This window comes from Micropterus salmoides, unplaced genomic scaffold (assembly GCF_014851395.1).
Source record: "Micropterus salmoides isolate LMB-PRFRI ecotype aquatic unplaced genomic scaffold, ASM1485139v1 Ms_hic_scaffold_6, whole genome shotgun sequence".
In the NCBI taxonomy this organism is placed as follows: Eukaryota; Metazoa; Chordata; class Actinopteri; order Centrarchiformes; family Centrarchidae; genus Micropterus; species Micropterus salmoides.
In genome coordinates, this window is record NW_024044348.1 from 29,225,820 (window position 1) to 29,242,571 (window position 16,752).

Sequence of the window (16,752 nt, forward strand, 5' to 3'; positions counted from 1 at the left end):
AAGTTATGATCAAATAATATGTATCTGTATAGAATACGTCGTATTTACGTACAATCTTTAAACCTATCACTGCAGAAATAAACAGAGATATCTTAAATAACTTTACCTTAGGCTTAGCATGCCTCCTGCCTACCTATATAATTTGCCTGGATTAATATAGCTTTTTGATTAAATCCACCATGGGCCGGATTGACTATTATATAGCCTATATTTTTAAAACCATTACATTGGCATGGATGTCTAGTTTGTAAGCAGAGGTTCGCCTGATGATTGGGCTACACCTTTATTTAGACTGGTGATCAGTGTGTCCTAAAATGAGGCACGCAGACCATAAGATTCTGTATGGAATAACGTCTGCCCTAGACATTTTAGGATTGGCAATGGTTAAAAATCCACAGAGAAAAGACAGAAGCAAACGCTCCTTTGCTTGGACAGTGGAAGTAAACGTCACGTAGACCACGTGACTAAAACCAGGAAGTGAATCGAGTGTCAACAAGAAAACGGTGAGTGTGCGCTTCTTAAAGAGTGCAGTGGTCGTGGTGTTTGCGTTTGGCATTTCTTTTGATGCTATCAAGAGGTTGTTCTTAACCGGTCACACGATATGAAGAGCTCACGTTTAATTCAGTTAATCTGCAGGCTTTTTATTTAATTTTTTTTAGCAAAGGCTAAACAGCTAACACAGGGGTTGAGCAGGTTTGCTAACGTAACGTTTCATGGCACAACCCCCCAAAAGATATATGAAGGTAATAACAATACGTCTAACGTTTATCTCATGTAGCATGTGGTGACGTTACTGAACAAAGATAGACATTACTTTCTCTGGTCGATCTGATCTGAAACGATAATACATCATTTAACTTTGGCCAACGTTAAGAACCCCAGGCTGATGATACCAGGACCTGCTGATTGTAAGTTAGCGTTTTTACTCTGCTTCTGTAAAAGGTAGAGATGGCTTCTTCAGACTGGCAGCTGTCTTTGAAGCTGATGGATCAGCCCAAATCCATCTTCCACTTCCCAGAGATGATGCCAGGGGATGTTTCACCTGGAGGATACAGAGTCGCTACTTTAAAACAACTCGTTGCAGCACAGCTCCCAGACTCCATCCCAGACCCTGAACTAATAGGTCAGTTACAGCTGTGGCGTTTGAACATGATCGCTTTGCTGTGATTGAGATATTTCTGTGTTTGTGCTGCTGTTCATGGTTATGTCATTGTTATGTTTGTGCTGAAAGTGTTCTGTCTCTGTTCATATTTTCGCACTAGAGCTGGTCCACTGTGGGCGGAAGCTTAAGGATGATCTAACACTGGATTCCTGTGGGATTCAACCGGGATCTACCATACACATCCTCAAAAAAACATGGCCAGAGCCAGAGAGCAGTCCAGGTCTGTCTGTTTGTCATTTTGTATAAGTTGTACTGTAAATGAAACTGAAAGTCTGGATCTGAAAATGTTTTCTCCTCTAGAGCCTGTGAACAGAGCAACTGCAGCCAGGGAGTTCAGGGTCTTTCATGCTGCTCTTCACTCTCTCAACTCTGCCTACAGAGATTCAGTGAGTAGACAAACACACAGCGGCAAGCACTGCAGTGCCCATGGTGACACCCCTCTCCCTCCTTCCCTCAGTGCTCCCAAGAGTGTAAATGATGTTCCATTTGATCTACTTAGGTGCTTAGATTTAGAGAAAATGGTTAAAATGTGTATTAATAAACGTCTTTACTTGAATTAGTGTTGTAGTTCATTTTAGTCAATATCAAGAAGAACAATGTTTGGTCTTCCACCCACCGCTCATGTGATTTCTCACTCGATGCAGTTTTGGACAGTCTTTGGTACCACTGAAGGGCATACGTTTAAGCCTTATGTAGATTTATTATCTTCTGTTCTGACACATCTGGCTGCACAAAATGTAAAATTTGTCCTGATTGACCTCTTGAGATCAGATTTCACTTCTCCTCCAATTTGATTATATCTGTAGGAAAACTGTGACTGTCTCATCGCTTCGAGCCTTGTCACACCGGCAATAAACCATATCCAGTAGGGTTCGGTAGCTTTCTGCCTTACACACAGTAAAAAGTTAATTAGGTTGTCCTTCACTGCGGACTGCAGGAATGCATCGGGATTTTTGCACTTTACTAATTTGCGTCCTTGACCTGAAAATGTTTTGGCTTGAGTGGTTGGATGGATTTTTTTTTTGGATTTGGAGTGCAGTCATTCCAGTGTTTACAGCTGTTTACTTCTGATTAGATCACTCTACATGCATTTAAGCACTGTGTGTATGTGAACAGGGCCCTGGGCAGCTACGAGCTGGTCAAACATTGTCCTCAACAGCAACAGGTTTAGCTGTTATGGGCCAGCAGCTTTCCATGACATAAACCTACTAAGCACAACCACTTTTGGAATAACTACATGTTGGCTTGAGCAATGAAGTAGTTCAGATAAGAATGGGCATATTTTTCTGACATAAATGGTGTGATCCATGGATACTGGTACATAGGAATATGGTGATACTTGTCAGCATCAGAAAGGGTCAGTTTGCAAACCTTTTAAATCACACTCGGTACTCAAACAACTTTTTATATTTTGCATCCATAGTGTATTCTGATCTGTCATGAAACTATTTAATTTGCGGAGTGATGCAGAACCTTCATTGAAATCAGACAGCAGATTCGGCCATGGGTATACACCAGAGATTTATTTGTGGTGTTTATGGTTTAAACATTGCTAAAAACATGTTGATTTAAAAAAAAAAAAAAAAAAAAAAATGTTCAAGTGGTCCCATTTATTGCTGCTCATTTCTTTCTGACAAGCTGGTATATCTCTATCCAAATGATCTGTAGATGAAGCTTGTGTTGTATATCATTATCACCACCAGTCAGTACCTCCTCCCAATGTATCTCAAACCTGCAATGCACCCTTATCATGTATATGGTTAAATTAGTATTGATTTTATATAATATAATAATGCAAATTATACTATATTTCCGGCAACTGCCAACATATTGTTCATTTAATGTTGTCTGAGTATCTGAACAATTGCTGCCTGCTGCAACTACAGCAACTAGGTTACTGCTGCTTTTTCTACTGGCTGCTACATTTATTAATGGGTCTTACTGTCTCTACCCAACACTTAGGTATATAAAATGCTGACAAATAAAGAGTCTCTGGATCAGATCATTGTGGCGACACCAGGGCTTAGGTCAGACCCAGTTGCCTTAGGTAAGACCAGCGGAGTTTTATAAACACTGTTATTGTTGCACCATGCAAATATGCAAATAGTAACATTTCCCCTAACACCCTTTTATCTGTTCAGGTGTGCTCCAAGACAAAGATCTCTTTGTGCAGTTCACAGACCCTAACATGCTGGATGTGTGAGAGCGCTTTTTCTTTGTTATTGGCTCTGCTATGACACAAGTACAGTACAGACACCCGAGTGGAAGGCCCTTTTTATATTCACATGTACACTTTTCGTGTGTGTGTGTGTGTGTGTGTGTGTGTGTGTTTTGATAGATTGATCAGCTCACACCCTGCCCTCGTCAACGCCATCATCCTGGTCTTGCACTCTGTGGCAGGTAGTATGCCCGCTCAGTCCAGCGCCAGCTCTTCTCGCAACGTCTCTGCCAGTTCTTACAGCGATATGCCAGGTGAGCAAGAAGGATGGCGCGGTAAAAACTGACATAATCTATGGCAAGCAGGAGAGGATCGCTAATAGTTATAAAGAATTGCTGTTGGCAAGCTCCAGATATTGAAACAACTGAATTGAGGCAGACACTAGTTTAATATTTAAATAAAATGCGACAGATACCTACTTACAGTGTTGTCTGCCCTTTTAAAATAGAGCATTTTTTTAACATATATTTTAAACATAAAAAATATATTTTTTACTCTTTTTTTTTTTTTTTTTTTTTAATAAGCCTACTGTAAATTGATTCACCTACATTATTGTTTTATTCTTGTTCTTGGTTTTCCTTTATAATTGTGTTTTAAATGCATTTTTATGTATCCGCTTTTGTTGTGTTGGCACTACACATGTACAAAAATGCATTTTTATCTGACAGGAGGCTTCATGTTTGAGGGCATGTCTGACGATGAGGACGACTTCCAGTCGGTGAGTCCCCCCCCCCCACTTGATACTCGACATCAGATATCATGCACAGGAAAACTGTCGAGGCTAGGAGCTTTAATGCATTTTTGAGTTTTCTGAATGTGTGCGACAGGGAAGCCCAGCAGGTCCCTCCAACAGAGCGGGAGGTTCAGGAATGCGACCAGTGTCTCTGAGCCACAGTGGAGCGACGGGCCCTCGACCGATAACGCAGAGCGAGCTGGCTACGGCTTTGGCCCTCGCCAGCACTCCTGACAGCAGCGCGGTCACTCCGACGACTTCAAGCCAGGTGAGATTTGGAAAAGGCTGTGCACACACGCCCTCAATCCTTTTAAAGTACTGAACCAGTGTAGAATGCTCTTAAGACATTTCTATGTATTAAAAACATGACCTCTGCCACATTACTGCAGATTTATCTTTTGTTTTTCTTTTGGGTCATTCTGTCTTTGATTAAGGTGGACCCCCTCCAGCAGTGTAGCCCCTATGCCGGCAGGGACCCCAGTCAGCAACGATCTGTTCAGCCAGGCTCTACAGCAAGCTCTGCAAGCCTCCAACATGTCTGCTCTACAGGTGAGGCCATAGACTCACCGATTAAATCCCTCACATTCAATTAATAGGGGGAAATATCAATGTCTGTCTGTGTTTATCGATAGGGTTAGAATATTTATATTTGTGTGGTATCAGTATAGGGTTGAAAGATTTAGAAAAAATATGTAATTGTGATTCTTTTGACTTGATATTGTGGTTGCGATCTGATTTGCAAAATTGGAGGGAATGATAATTTTTACCGTTATTCTCATTTTCATTGAAAAACATATTTAAATGATTATAGTGGGATTTTTTTCTCAAGGATCTGTACCAAACAAAGATGTTTTCTTAAGTCTATAGAATGTGAAGTGTAGGTCACAACATCTCTGCAGCACAACAATATTAAATTTAAAATGGGATTTTCATATACATTTTGCAACATTTAACAAATATTGCACCTCCTGCGATTTAAAAACTGCAGTAAGCCATATTGCGATTTCGATTAATCGTTCAGCCCTGCTTCCGTGCAGGTGTACGCTGCAGCTTTAACGTCGTTTATGCAGAGTTAAAGTGAGGCAGGAGTGAAAATGACTGGTGCTCTAGACTCTGGTGATTTAGGTCGGTCTTGGGGTAAAAGAGTGGTCCAGTGAATGTGTTTTTGTTTTGCCAGGGCCGCTGGCAGTCCCAGATGCAGCAGCTCAGGGACATGGGGATCCAGGATGAGGAGCTGATGCTGAGGGCGCTGCAGGCCACAGATGGTGACATCCAGGCTGCCCTGGAGCTCATATTTGCTGGAGGCCCAGGACTCTGAGCCCATTCACTACGGACACAGGCTTTTATAGAGCCGAGAGCGGGAAAAGGCTTGTCACCCCGCTGTCCAGAAATGATCAATTATGGCTTTAGACATATTGTTTTTTTTGTTTGTTTTACCCATTTTACCTCAATTTATATACAATACCATTTCCACAAGTTCCACACAGGTCGTAGCAGCTTTTTCTTGTTGAGGCGACTAGACTTAAATTTTAAATAAATGTAATCCTGCATACCCCATCGACTCCTGAGCCTGTCTGTGTTATTTAATAGGTGGCATTGACTGTAAACATACTGCACTGGTCCATTCAGTCTAAATTCTCTGAACTGTTGACACGCTGGTGTGTCATAATGAGGTCACCCTGTGCCTGCTCAGATTTCTTTTTGTTTCTTTTTTGTTTGCTTCTTAATCGTACATGCATATATTGTCATACAAGTATCAGATTGCACTATTAATTGCAGTATTAGTTGCTCATATAGTATTCTAGTAACATTACTGCATTTACATTGTCTACTCTGCCTGTGTGGTTCCCCTATTTGTACACTAGATGGCAATGCAGTAGTTTCTTTCTATCCAGACATGTCTGAATCTCCTAACTCGGTGTGGCAGACATGCTTCCTGTTTATTTGTTCTTTCTTCCCTTGCTATATTTTAAATCATGTTCTTGATATGCCCTCTGTTGAACAGTGTTTTATAAATGGTTGTTTTATCTGTAGTTGTGGGCTTTCATTATTCAGAGAAGGCAGTATTAGACAGGCTATAACAGAGAAAGTGGCACAGATGAGGTGAGAGCTTTATTAACTTCCACTGAGATGTTGCAGTGTTTGTCATAGCATTGTTACCATTCGCTGACACCCCCCCCCCCCTTATTGCAGAGGGCTACATTTGCTTTGTCTTGTTGTCTCCCATCAGGGTATTTTCGGAGGACATTGCGTGCCCCCCCTCTGCTACCTACCGTTCTCCATTTACAGTAATTGCCCTGCTTAGTTTTATTACTGCATCTGTGAATGTGACGGCTCAATCAGTGGATTGCCCTTTCATGAGCACAGCACCCAAACAGCGCTTTGTGTCCGTCTGTCCCCATTACCATTTTATATGCATGCACACCTGCGGGCAATTTCCACCTCCAACTGCCTCCAAGGGTATTTTAAAAATAAAGCATTTCCATTGTGCTGAAGGAAGCAGTGTCATAGCTTCGACAAAACAATGGTGAATCAAAGTGTCATTGCCTTTCTGGAAAAATTTAAAAAGGAGACCGTTGTGCTTACCCAGATGAAATAGTGGGATTTTAATCCAAGCAGGAGTATTGTAGAATAGTTTTGCACTGATTTCCATTTAGACTTGTTTTTATGCACTTCTGTTGCTAGCAAGCTGTGAAGTCAGATGTGGTAGGTGTTGCAGCAGTGGACTGTCTGTTTACTGTGTTTATGTATAGACTACAATCACAAGCCTTGTAACTGCAGCCTTCACCATATTCTGAACAATTTACTGTGGAGAATCATGTGAAGTTGTCATGGAGACACTTGATGCTGTGCGATATGCTGTCACATACATGGTAAAGAAAAGCTTTTATTACAGGCCATATTATGTACGTCCCTTTTGTTGCCAACTGTGAAGGTGGTATTGACTATGTGTAATTTCTTAGGACCCAACCTGAATTGAACTACAATACACCATATGAACTGAGAGGTTTTATCTGCACCTCTCGACTCTTTCATCACCCCTTCATCAATGTAAGACCTGGCTATTCCAAAAGCATTTTAAGAGTATATTTGTTCCATTAAAATTATAGTAATGAAGATGATGTCATGACAGCAAATCCAACACATATGAGAGAGAGAGAGTTTAATGTAGTTATATCTTCTTTTTTTTTTTGTTACTAGGGGACTATATTGCACTCGCCATCACAAGTGAACCACCAACTTTGAAGATGTCAGAGGGATCAGAAACAAAACAAGTTGTTATTTCTCTTTCTGTCTGTTCTACTTGAATCAATATAGTTGCTGTGTTGGGCTTTGCCACAGTGACCACAGGGTGCCTACACCTCAGTTCATGGCCATAGAGGTTTTAAATGGCTGTGAAGAGTCACATTATTCCTTTAAGAGTTTGTTAGACTTTTTCTTTTAATTCTCAAATGTTACCACATTGACATGGCGGTGGATACGTATCTGTGAAAGACTGCTCCTCAGCAGGAACAGGAAATGGCTTAAACAGATGGAAAGATGCCTTCCTAATGAATCAAGCCTGGAGCTTTGAAGCTGCCACAAATCTGCCCAATTACTCCCACAGTGACCTGGGATTCAGGTAATGAGCAAGGTTTTGCACCATGTCATTAGAGGCAATATGTATGCCAATAGAAATCCTTTATGCCAGACCTTTAGAAATGGTGTAAAAGCGCCGCTAATCAAGCCTTCACAGAAAAGTAGAACAATACCAGCGCTCCTCTCTCCAGATGAAATGCTCTGACGTGCCAGAGGAGGAGGAAAGGATAGAGTTGGTATAATGCCCTCCATCCGCTTTTGTCTTTCTGAAAGGAGGCAACCCACGTGTTATTAACATAAGGTCTGTTACCTGAGATTGCTTTCTGCCTGGCGTGACTGAGCGGAATATGAAATGAGCTTCTGATGGACACAAGGCCATTTTATCCCCTTGTGGCCCGTTCATTGCTTTCAAGCCATGCTTTTATTCTTCCCCTCTTCTTTTTCAGCACTCTTCTTTTTGTCCACAAAAGCTTCTTTGGTGCATTTCATCCCAGGTGCTTTAACCCTTGATGGGGTTTCTCTGGAGGAGAACAGAGCTGCAGCAGAGGGAGAGTCAGAGATCACGCACAAACCACTGGGAGTTAGAATGGAAACTTAAAATAGCGACTTCGCTCCCTGTTCTGTCTGAAGTTGTTGATTTGTTCGGGTCGGGTGAGATAAAGAAAATCAACAGCTAAATCTAGAATGACATTTGAAATTGATTGATATTTATTTTCAGAATTCAGTGCTTAAGCTGGTGTTTCTCAGATGCTGTAATTGAACATGTGTTGAACATGTGTTGTTAATTCAGCTTTTTTGTGGAGATATCTCATAATATTTAATATAGAATTTTACATGGTCAATTTCCAAAGAAAAGTGGCAAAAAAAATAAATAATAACAAACCCAAATAATGTGTACTGTTTCGCTCATACTCATATCATAAAAATGAGCCACATAGACAAAGTCCTCACTGTCTGCCAGTCAGTTACTGTAGAAGCCAAATTGAGGCATGTAATTTCACGATATTCTGCCCACTATCCAACAACTGAAGAGGCTGTGAATGTTCAGTGTTTGCTTTCATCAACTCTCTGCCTGGGCTTTTCCTGAATGCCTGCCAGATGTTTTGTGGCCAAAGTGAGCTGTGTAAAAACAGCTTTTGCTGTCACAATGCAACAGTTCTGAAAGGGATTTTAGGGTAAGGGATTAAGGATTTCACTGTTAAAATTGCCTTCAACAGTACTGAGTGCTGGACTCTTAAAGGTAACAGTGACATCCCAGAGGGTGTGATAGCGTGTTGTAGTGGTGTGTCTAGAATCACAGAAAAGAATGCAGAGCGAAGAATACTGGTTTTGAATCAATATACTGCCTGAAACCTGGTTTTGTACTGTACAAAATACTAGGGCATACAAATCAGTGGCATCTTTTTTGTTGTTGTTGTAGCCAAGCATCCATAAAACATGGATTTGCTGGTGTTTGTCTGTCTATGGAGCGATGTAATTTGGCACTAATTATAGGGAAAATACAGACAAGGTTCAGCTAGTACATTTCCAGGTTAATTAATTCAAAATAATTGCAAGCATAACTTAGACAGCCCTTTTCTCTTTGCATCTGCAGGTCATCTGAACATGCAAACATGTACAAGTTGTGTACATGCAATACACATGTACATACAATTCTACAAATATGGAGAACAAATTTTCCAACAAAAAATTAATATCAAGTTAATGTTAACTTGGACTTTACATTTTCCTTACACTTAGTACAGGGTTCTTCCAGTAAAACCTCTTAGAAAATTACTAGGACAAGATTTTACAGAAAATCAACTAATACTTTCCTGTCTCTTCTTGGTTAGCTAAGAAATACCCTCTTAATCTTTCTAGAGGCAAAGACTTTCTTCATATTCCAAATAAATTATTTATACTTCATTCAATTTGGAGTGTGTACAAAAATAGCTGTTTATGCACAAAATACTTTTAAACACTTACTTATTATTATAATTTAATACAATATAATATTATTATTATTATTCTTTATTAAAAAAAAAAGGCAAAATATGTGATCATTGTAAGCAGGGGCCCTAATTGTACTGTAATGCTACCGGGATGAACAACGGCGTGAAAACATATTGCAGGTCTGTGCTACAAAGTGGATCAATAGAGAACAAGTGCTGAGTTCTGGCTAGATAATAGCTCCAACATTCTGTCCTTGACTCAAACAATGGTTGCTCTTCTTTTCCTATCAAAGGGCTTCACCATGGTAACTGGCAATGGTGAAGATGCAGTACAGAGCTTTCCTCTTGCTAAATAATAATGTTTGTAGTGCGTTTGTATTAAATAACAGAAAAGAAAATATAATTGAAACATTAATTCATAAACCCAATTTTATTTATTTTGAACCTTGATGTCCCCATACAATACATTCAGTATATACATTTGGCCATGAGGGACTGTACAGAGATATGTTATAGTAGTGCATACATACATGGGACGAAAATGTACACAAAAGGAAACTCATACATGCCACTTTACCACAGTAAAGTGATACACAAGATACACGCGGGGGAAAGTCAATGGCTGATGGTTCCTTACACCAGTACACACACTTATATACACACACACACACACACACACACACACACACACACACACACACTGTTTCATGTATGCACAATTGTGTGTACATGCACTTTAAGACACTTCAGAGGGAGGAGAAGGGCTCTGTCAGGTCCTCATAAGAGAAATATACGAATGTGGAGAGTGTGCCTGCTTATTGCAGCAACCCCCGCCCCCCTCCCTTCAGAAGACCATCCCCTCTGTCTCCCCCTTCTTCTCATTTTCCCTTTCTCCAAAGCTAAGGCCTCTCTCTAGGCAGTGCGGCCATCACACACAGGCTCTTTCCTATAGTAGAGTAATACTCATCAGCAGCGGTAACTAAATAAAGAGCCTCTACTGTCAAGGTTTGATCTCTTAATAAGGGAACATTCGGAACATAAAGGATACGTAACACAAAGTTTATTTCATTTGCATTTCTTCTTAGGATATCTTCTCTCAAGGAAATACATAGGTCCACTTCGACAACATACTATTCCTTAATAAAGCTGCAGAGGACGCCTTATCACATGAACAGACCCCCTCATATGACATACTTATCTGATGACGGCAACATCTGTCTTCTCACTTACTGCACCAACAAAATAAATTTCTGTATACATCCCACTTTCTGCAAACTACTCTTTACTAATGATGTCATTCTGCTGATTACATCTCTTCCTGGTGGGCATTTTGTACCACCACATTTGTCATAAACACTTGGTGGAGGAACACACTCCAATCATTTTCCCTTCAATGACTGCAGTTCATAGTTGCATAGCACACAGCAGAGATATAGTCAAAGCCAAAATGTATTTGACTTTGCATATATAGTGGTCATGCTCGCTAAAATCAGTTTCTAATTCCTAGTGTCAGTCATTTTCAGCTTGGACCAAAGCCCTGCAAAATTTCCATTTTTACTTGGATTTGCTCATTAAACCACATCATTTTGCAACTGATAACAAAGGTTTCATCTGAAGAGGCAGTTTGCGCATAAGCTTTGGGCCCTCTCATTAGTTCATGGTGTGGATACTGTTGAAAAATCAGCTTCTTTGTGCTGTAATTGGTCAGCAATATATATGCTGTGGGCTGAAATATTACTGGGTCTTATACAATAAACTGCAGAGAGCAGGCCACAAGACAGATCTGTCATTCCGATGAGCTGCTAAAATCAAATGTGGTTTATGAGTGAATACAAGAAAACTGAAAATTAGTGAGCAGTGAAGCTGAATTCTAGTTTCTTGACTTAGGGGAGAGGGGAAATAAAGCGTTGACAACCAAAGAGGTTTAAAGTTTCAAGCAAAGGCTGTCAACAGTTTGTACCACAGCAGGGTAAAACACACACTAGAAGTCAGAAAGTCTGTGCACACATTCTCATATGCATACATATACTGTACACACCAACGTGCTGGACACATACTCACTCACATTCACACATGTATGCACATCAGGCTGGTTGAAGGTAGATGTTTACATGGTTCAAACAGGCTGCGCTGTGATTGGTCCAGGGGGTGTATGCGATCGTCTTTCTTGACAGACGCAGAGTCAGGCCACCGAGGCGAACGTGCATTTAGCGGAACTTGAAACAACAAAAATGCAAAGCACCACAGTAAAAGAGGCTGGAGTAGTCCCAAAAAACACGATCACATCGGCACAGAACAATGAGGGAGAGGGGGCCGACAGCCAGCACAAAGGAGTAACACATCAGGAATAATTACCCCAGAATAAATTACAGTCACAGAACAATCGTTAAAAGCAGAATTGGAAATCAGCGGATCTAGTGGACTGATTTGACCCATGCATTATAAGGCATTAACCAAACATTTGTTACTGACATCACACAGTATCATATTAGTGACTATACATACAATTGCTGATCTGGAAAATCTGCGGGTTTTCATAAAAAAAATCTTGGATAAAACTGTAAAAAAAACAAAACATCTTCCTACGACTGGTGATGCAATTTTAAGGGAATTGGGAATGTCGAAGGGAGGGCAGATCAATGTCTGCAATCCCATTGTACCTATTGATCTGCAGATGGGTGAATGAAATTGATTTTCTGAGGTAGACAATGCAGGCATATTTCATTCTCCCTGATGCAAAGCCATTCTAAGCAGGGGTAGTGGGGCTAATTTGGTCCAATTGGACAGGCTCTGGTCTCCAGCCTCTGCCAATTGTACTGTGTCGGATGGGTTGACCCATCCATCATGCTCTCCTGCCTGTCTCACCACTACGGTACTTACACTGTCATTGACGTGAGACACCCACTCAGTGATGGATAACAGACAGCAAGCACTATGACAAGATAGAGAGATCAGTCTGCACTGTTCACATGCCTGTTATTTCCACGCAGCTGGGGACACACCATTCATCCAAGGCCAGTTTATTCAATATCCTGGCCACTGTATGGGGCCCATGTGGACAATATCCCGCAACATGCCTCATAAATGTTGCTTCCCTTACACGGCTTTTACAATCTTCAAGTCCCCTCACAAACGATTACAGTTCTCAACAGAGCCTAACCAAATGAGCAAAGTCAAACAGACTTACTAAAAAGGTACAACATTTTACGATAAAAGGTACGTCCCAGTGACAAATGTTACAATGTTGTACCTTTCTTTTTTTTGCGTGTTAAGTGCTAAGGGAAATCAGCTCAACAATTAATGAAATGGTGTTCATCAGACGGTCAGTCTATGAAGCAATGAAGTGGGTGTCATAAATAAAATAAAATAAAATAGTCAAGACTTCTGCAACATTGAGTCTGTATGTGTAAGCTAGTATGCAGTAGGCCTTCAAAACAGGTCTGGAATCTGTTGGCCAGTGAGGTGAGTCAGGATCAGCAGTTTTGGGACGCCACTGTTCATCTTCCCATGAGCTTACTGGGCTCTGCCCAGATGGACAGGAAGTGTGGAGCCACAGGGTGGCCCAGTGAGTACTGCGGGGGCCAACGCCTGCAGGGAACTCAGTGCACTATAGTGTCCTGATGGCTACAGGGTAGAGCAGGGACATGTGTTCCGCACCCTTGATGGGCAGCTTGCGGCTGGAGTAGAAATGGATGATCTCAGGCACGCTGTCAAAAGGGCAGCTGTTCTGGCCCAGGATGTACTTGTTCTCCTTGGTGCGCGACAGCTTCATGTGCATGAAGCCCTGGCTGCTCCTGGGGGCAGACGAGGACAAATGAGAGGGATAAAAAACATGTTAGTTCAATAAAAAGAAGACCAGGAATCTACATTATCCATCAAAATAAATTGTTTGGTAGACCAGGAGGTTACAGCCACACCTACAGCTCTGAGCTACATGCTAATGTCGGCGTCATAGATGCAAGGGCATAGACTTTAGTAAGGACGGTAAGAATTGACCCTAGCAATAATTTATATCTGAAAATCTATATAACCACTGTCCGTCAGCGTCATTGTCGATGTCAATGTCAATGTATTCGGTACACAAATGGTTAACACCGCTCATTCTCTACTCTTCAATATGTTTTAAAGTTTTAAAACATTACATCCTCCCCCTTCATATGTCTTACAGTGGTTTGGTCTGTTGCCTACCTTTTTCAGACCCTCAGTGACTTTATTCCTAAAAGGCCACTAGCGACAAATCTAGTAAGTTATTCAGACCACCAGGGGCCAAGTGAGAAATATACTATATTATTCCCATGCATCTCCCTCTCCTCTTGCACCATGCGCACACAAGCAGGAGTGAGGGTGAGTTACTATGATTACAGGGATGCTGTTTGTCTCCATCGCGCCGAAAGTTTGCGACAACGCAGTAGGAGAACAGGGTGAGGTGGTGGGTAAGCAGCAGTCTTTGTAGTGATGAGAATGTTTCGTTCGTTCTACAGATATTTACTGGAGAAGTGAAAACTTTGACCTGCAAGTGGTGCCACATGAAAAGTGAGGGGATTGCAAAAGTCATTAGGATTCACTCTCTGGGAACCTTGGATATCTGCACAAAATTCCATGGCAACCCATCCAGTAGTTGTATGTTTCAGTCTAGACCAAAGCGATGGACCAACCGACTGTCACTGCCATGCCTAGAACCATGTCGCTAGCATGGCTAAAAACCAATTTAAAGAGAGAAGTATGTCAAAAGCCTGAATATATGGGAAAGTCACCCCTCCTTGACAGCCCCTCATTTACTCCCACAGTAGTTGCTCCCTACAGTACGTGACAATGTTCTGAAAGCTGGATTACCTCTGATAACTTTGGAGCTGTCTGGGGAGGAGACTAAAAGGCAGGTTGCTTAAGGTGCAGAGTTTCACATGCAGAGCATAAGGATGAGGCTAATGAACCCCCAGGATGAATCACTTAAGCTACGGCAATAAATGCACAGCAAATTAAAAGCTCCCTGTGTGTTTCTAGGCGCCTTTGATCAATACATTTTACAGCTTGCTGGTAATCTTCTGCTTAAAAATAGAAAATCACTTTTTTTAGAGTTAAGTGATGCAACAGTAAGCTTTAGTAAGGAAGTGATACAAAACTAATGGTCCCTATATGCTGCTGTAAATATAGTGTTGTATGTGATCGTTTGTCTTTACCAAAACACATTAGCATAACAGCTTTTGTAATCAGCATCTAGTGTTCGAGCAATTTATGATTGCTGTAGGCTCAAATACTACACTATCACTTGCTGCAAGTGGGCATTATGGCCTCTCATCAACATAATGTGCACCAGGTCTTTCTAGCTCCCTAAACTCCCTTCTATTCTTTATATCATGTATCATATTTCCCTAATCTGAAATGTAACCCCCTTTGCTGAAATGCAAAAACAGGTACAAGAATGAGGATACTAACAGATGGTTTCATTATACTGGAACAAAAAAATAGGGGGGGGGTAAGGACTACCATTTCTCACAAACCCTTTCTGTGACAAGCAGTGAAACACATCAGGTAAGAAAGCTGCACACCCATCAACTCATGGGGCCCGTTACTGTTATTTGCACAATACATTCTGTTTGTGTCAAAGATGGTGTGGCATAGGACCCTTGTGAGGGCTGTGCACATGCAGGATAAGTGCGTGCAAGGTGCCAAGTAGAAGAGATATTATGTAGTATATCAAATAAACTAGGATGTCGAAATATCATTCAGACAAAAGCACACATCTCTGTTTTGATAAGATGTAGTGAAGATGTAGTGAAAACAAGAGTGTTGATGAGGTTTACAACTTTATCACATGCCATGCTCCTCTCGTCCATTTGTATTTTTTTCTATTGCTGATTATTATATGTGTTCATGAATAGTCAGGAGACAAACAAAAAAATAAATAAAACTGATATTTTTGAGGTCACTGAATATATTATCACTGTAAATATATGCACATATTTGGAGATATTCCCATTATCTGTGATGAACAGGAGCAAGAACTGGGCTTTAGGCACCTTAAAGGTAAGGCAAGTCCATTCTTTACTTATCTCGTAATTGCATGTGTAAAGCCTGTGGGTGTGTTCTCTGCCTGATGCACAGAGAGAAAGCGGCAAAGAGATAACACTGAAGTGGGGGAAAAAACTAACTAAGAATGTACAGGGTTCAACTTTGGGACATCCATCAACAATAAACCATTTCCTGTGAGATTATGTCTTACATCAATAGATGAGACCCATCCTTTCTTAACATTAGTGCTTTTACAGATACAGATATTACTGCTATTACAGAAAATCTGAATCTCCTGATCTATGAAGTATACCGTATATGGCAGAAGATGGAGAATATTTTAAAAGCTGGTCTATTGAGCCATGTATGCCTATAGCCCTCTTAGTAATGACTTCACAAGCTTCTTTAATGATAAAATTCAGATTATTAGAGACAAAATTCAACCTCTATTGCCCTCAAGTGGTACAGGTGTATCTTCAAATTTAAAGGACAATTCCCGCCCTAAAATCTTGTGAAAAGAAGACAACGGTGGAAACGTGAGTCAGAGTTGGAGAGAGAAGTTTGTTGTGTTGGAGTAACGTTAGGAAATAAAGTCTTGCTAGCCGATTCTCTATGTACACAACAAACTCCGCTCCCCCATTATCACCTGCGTTTCATGCAACAACTTGCCTTTAACGAGATTTCAGAGCGAGAATTGTTTTGAGCGAGACTCTGATTTCTTGTAGAGATCCTTTCCACCATGTATAACAGTGTGAGCCTGTCAGTTTTCATACCTACCGAGTCATTTTGACCCCAAAATATGTGAAAACAGGGCTCAGGTTAAAATTTACCAAAATGATCCTTTAAATAAGTTTTATCCTTAGTCAGCACTTCTTTACTAGATAAGACAAACCTGTCTTTTTTAACAGGCTATGTACCACAGTACATTAAAGTAGCTGTATTCAAACCTCTTCATTTTTGGTTTTACCCTATTATAGAAATATATCTAACCTCTTTCTCTCGAAGATCCTTGATAAAGCACCAATCAATTGTGTGACTTTCTACATAGCAATTGTTTTAAGTCAGGATATAGAGTGCATCGCAGCACAGAGACAGCACTGATGAAAATTACAAATGACCT

The 16,752-nt window shown here is 40.8% G+C and overlaps 2 protein-coding genes across 9 annotated transcripts in view; one reads left to right on the plus strand and one right to left on the minus strand.

Annotated features, from left to right (window-relative positions):
* The first annotated feature begins 421 nt into the window (after nucleotides 1-421).
* LOC119890075 (ubiquitin-like protein 7) lies at nucleotides 422-5,674 on the plus strand. Of its 4 annotated transcripts, none has more exons than XM_038701107.1 (11): nucleotides 422-503; nucleotides 943-1,123; nucleotides 1,263-1,382; nucleotides 1,463-1,548; nucleotides 3,125-3,209; nucleotides 3,304-3,361; nucleotides 3,501-3,634; nucleotides 4,049-4,098; nucleotides 4,208-4,381; nucleotides 4,548-4,662; nucleotides 5,291-5,674. In XM_038701107.1, exons 2-11 carry the CDS (start codon nucleotides 949-951, stop codon nucleotides 5,341-5,343), a joined length of 1,050 nt encoding a protein of 349 aa, XP_038557035.1. In that variant the 5' UTR covers nucleotides 422-503; nucleotides 943-948; the 3' UTR covers nucleotides 5,344-5,674. The 4 variants fall into 4 exon arrangements, with proteins under 4 accessions (XP_038557035.1, XP_038557036.1, XP_038557037.1 ...); XM_038701108.1 differs by having other exon boundaries at nucleotides 428-503; nucleotides 947-1,123; XM_038701109.1 differs by having other exon boundaries at nucleotides 488-503; nucleotides 947-1,123; nucleotides 4,208-4,386; nucleotides 4,554-4,662.
* Nucleotides 5,675-10,034: 4,360 nt separating this feature from the next.
* Nucleotides 10,035-16,752, minus strand: part of LOC119890016 (SH2 domain-containing adapter protein F-like) — a 96,889-nt gene continuing 90,171 nt past the window's right edge. For all 5 annotated transcript variants that reach the window (XM_038701010.1, XM_038701009.1, XM_038701008.1 and 2 more), the window contains one exon: nucleotides 10,035-13,417. In XM_038701010.1, the coding sequence (XP_038556938.1) occupies nucleotides 13,231-13,417 (187 nt within the window). In that variant the 3' untranslated portion in view covers nucleotides 10,035-13,230. The remainder of the gene's footprint in view (nucleotides 13,418-16,752) is intronic.

Excerpts from the sequence above, each read along its gene's own strand:
- LOC119890075 (XM_038701109.1), top strand. The coding sequence starts at position 949 with ATGGCTTCTTCAGACTGGCAGCTGTCTTTGAAGCTGATGGATCAGCCC. Across the intron at positions 1,124-1,262 it reads CCCAGACCCTGAACTAATAG|AGCTGGTCCACTGTGGGCGG; the intron begins GTCAGTTACAGC and ends TTTTCGCACTAG. Across the intron at positions 1,383-1,462 it reads AGAGCCAGAGAGCAGTCCAG|AGCCTGTGAACAGAGCAACT; the intron begins GTCTGTCTGTTT and ends TTTCTCCTCTAG.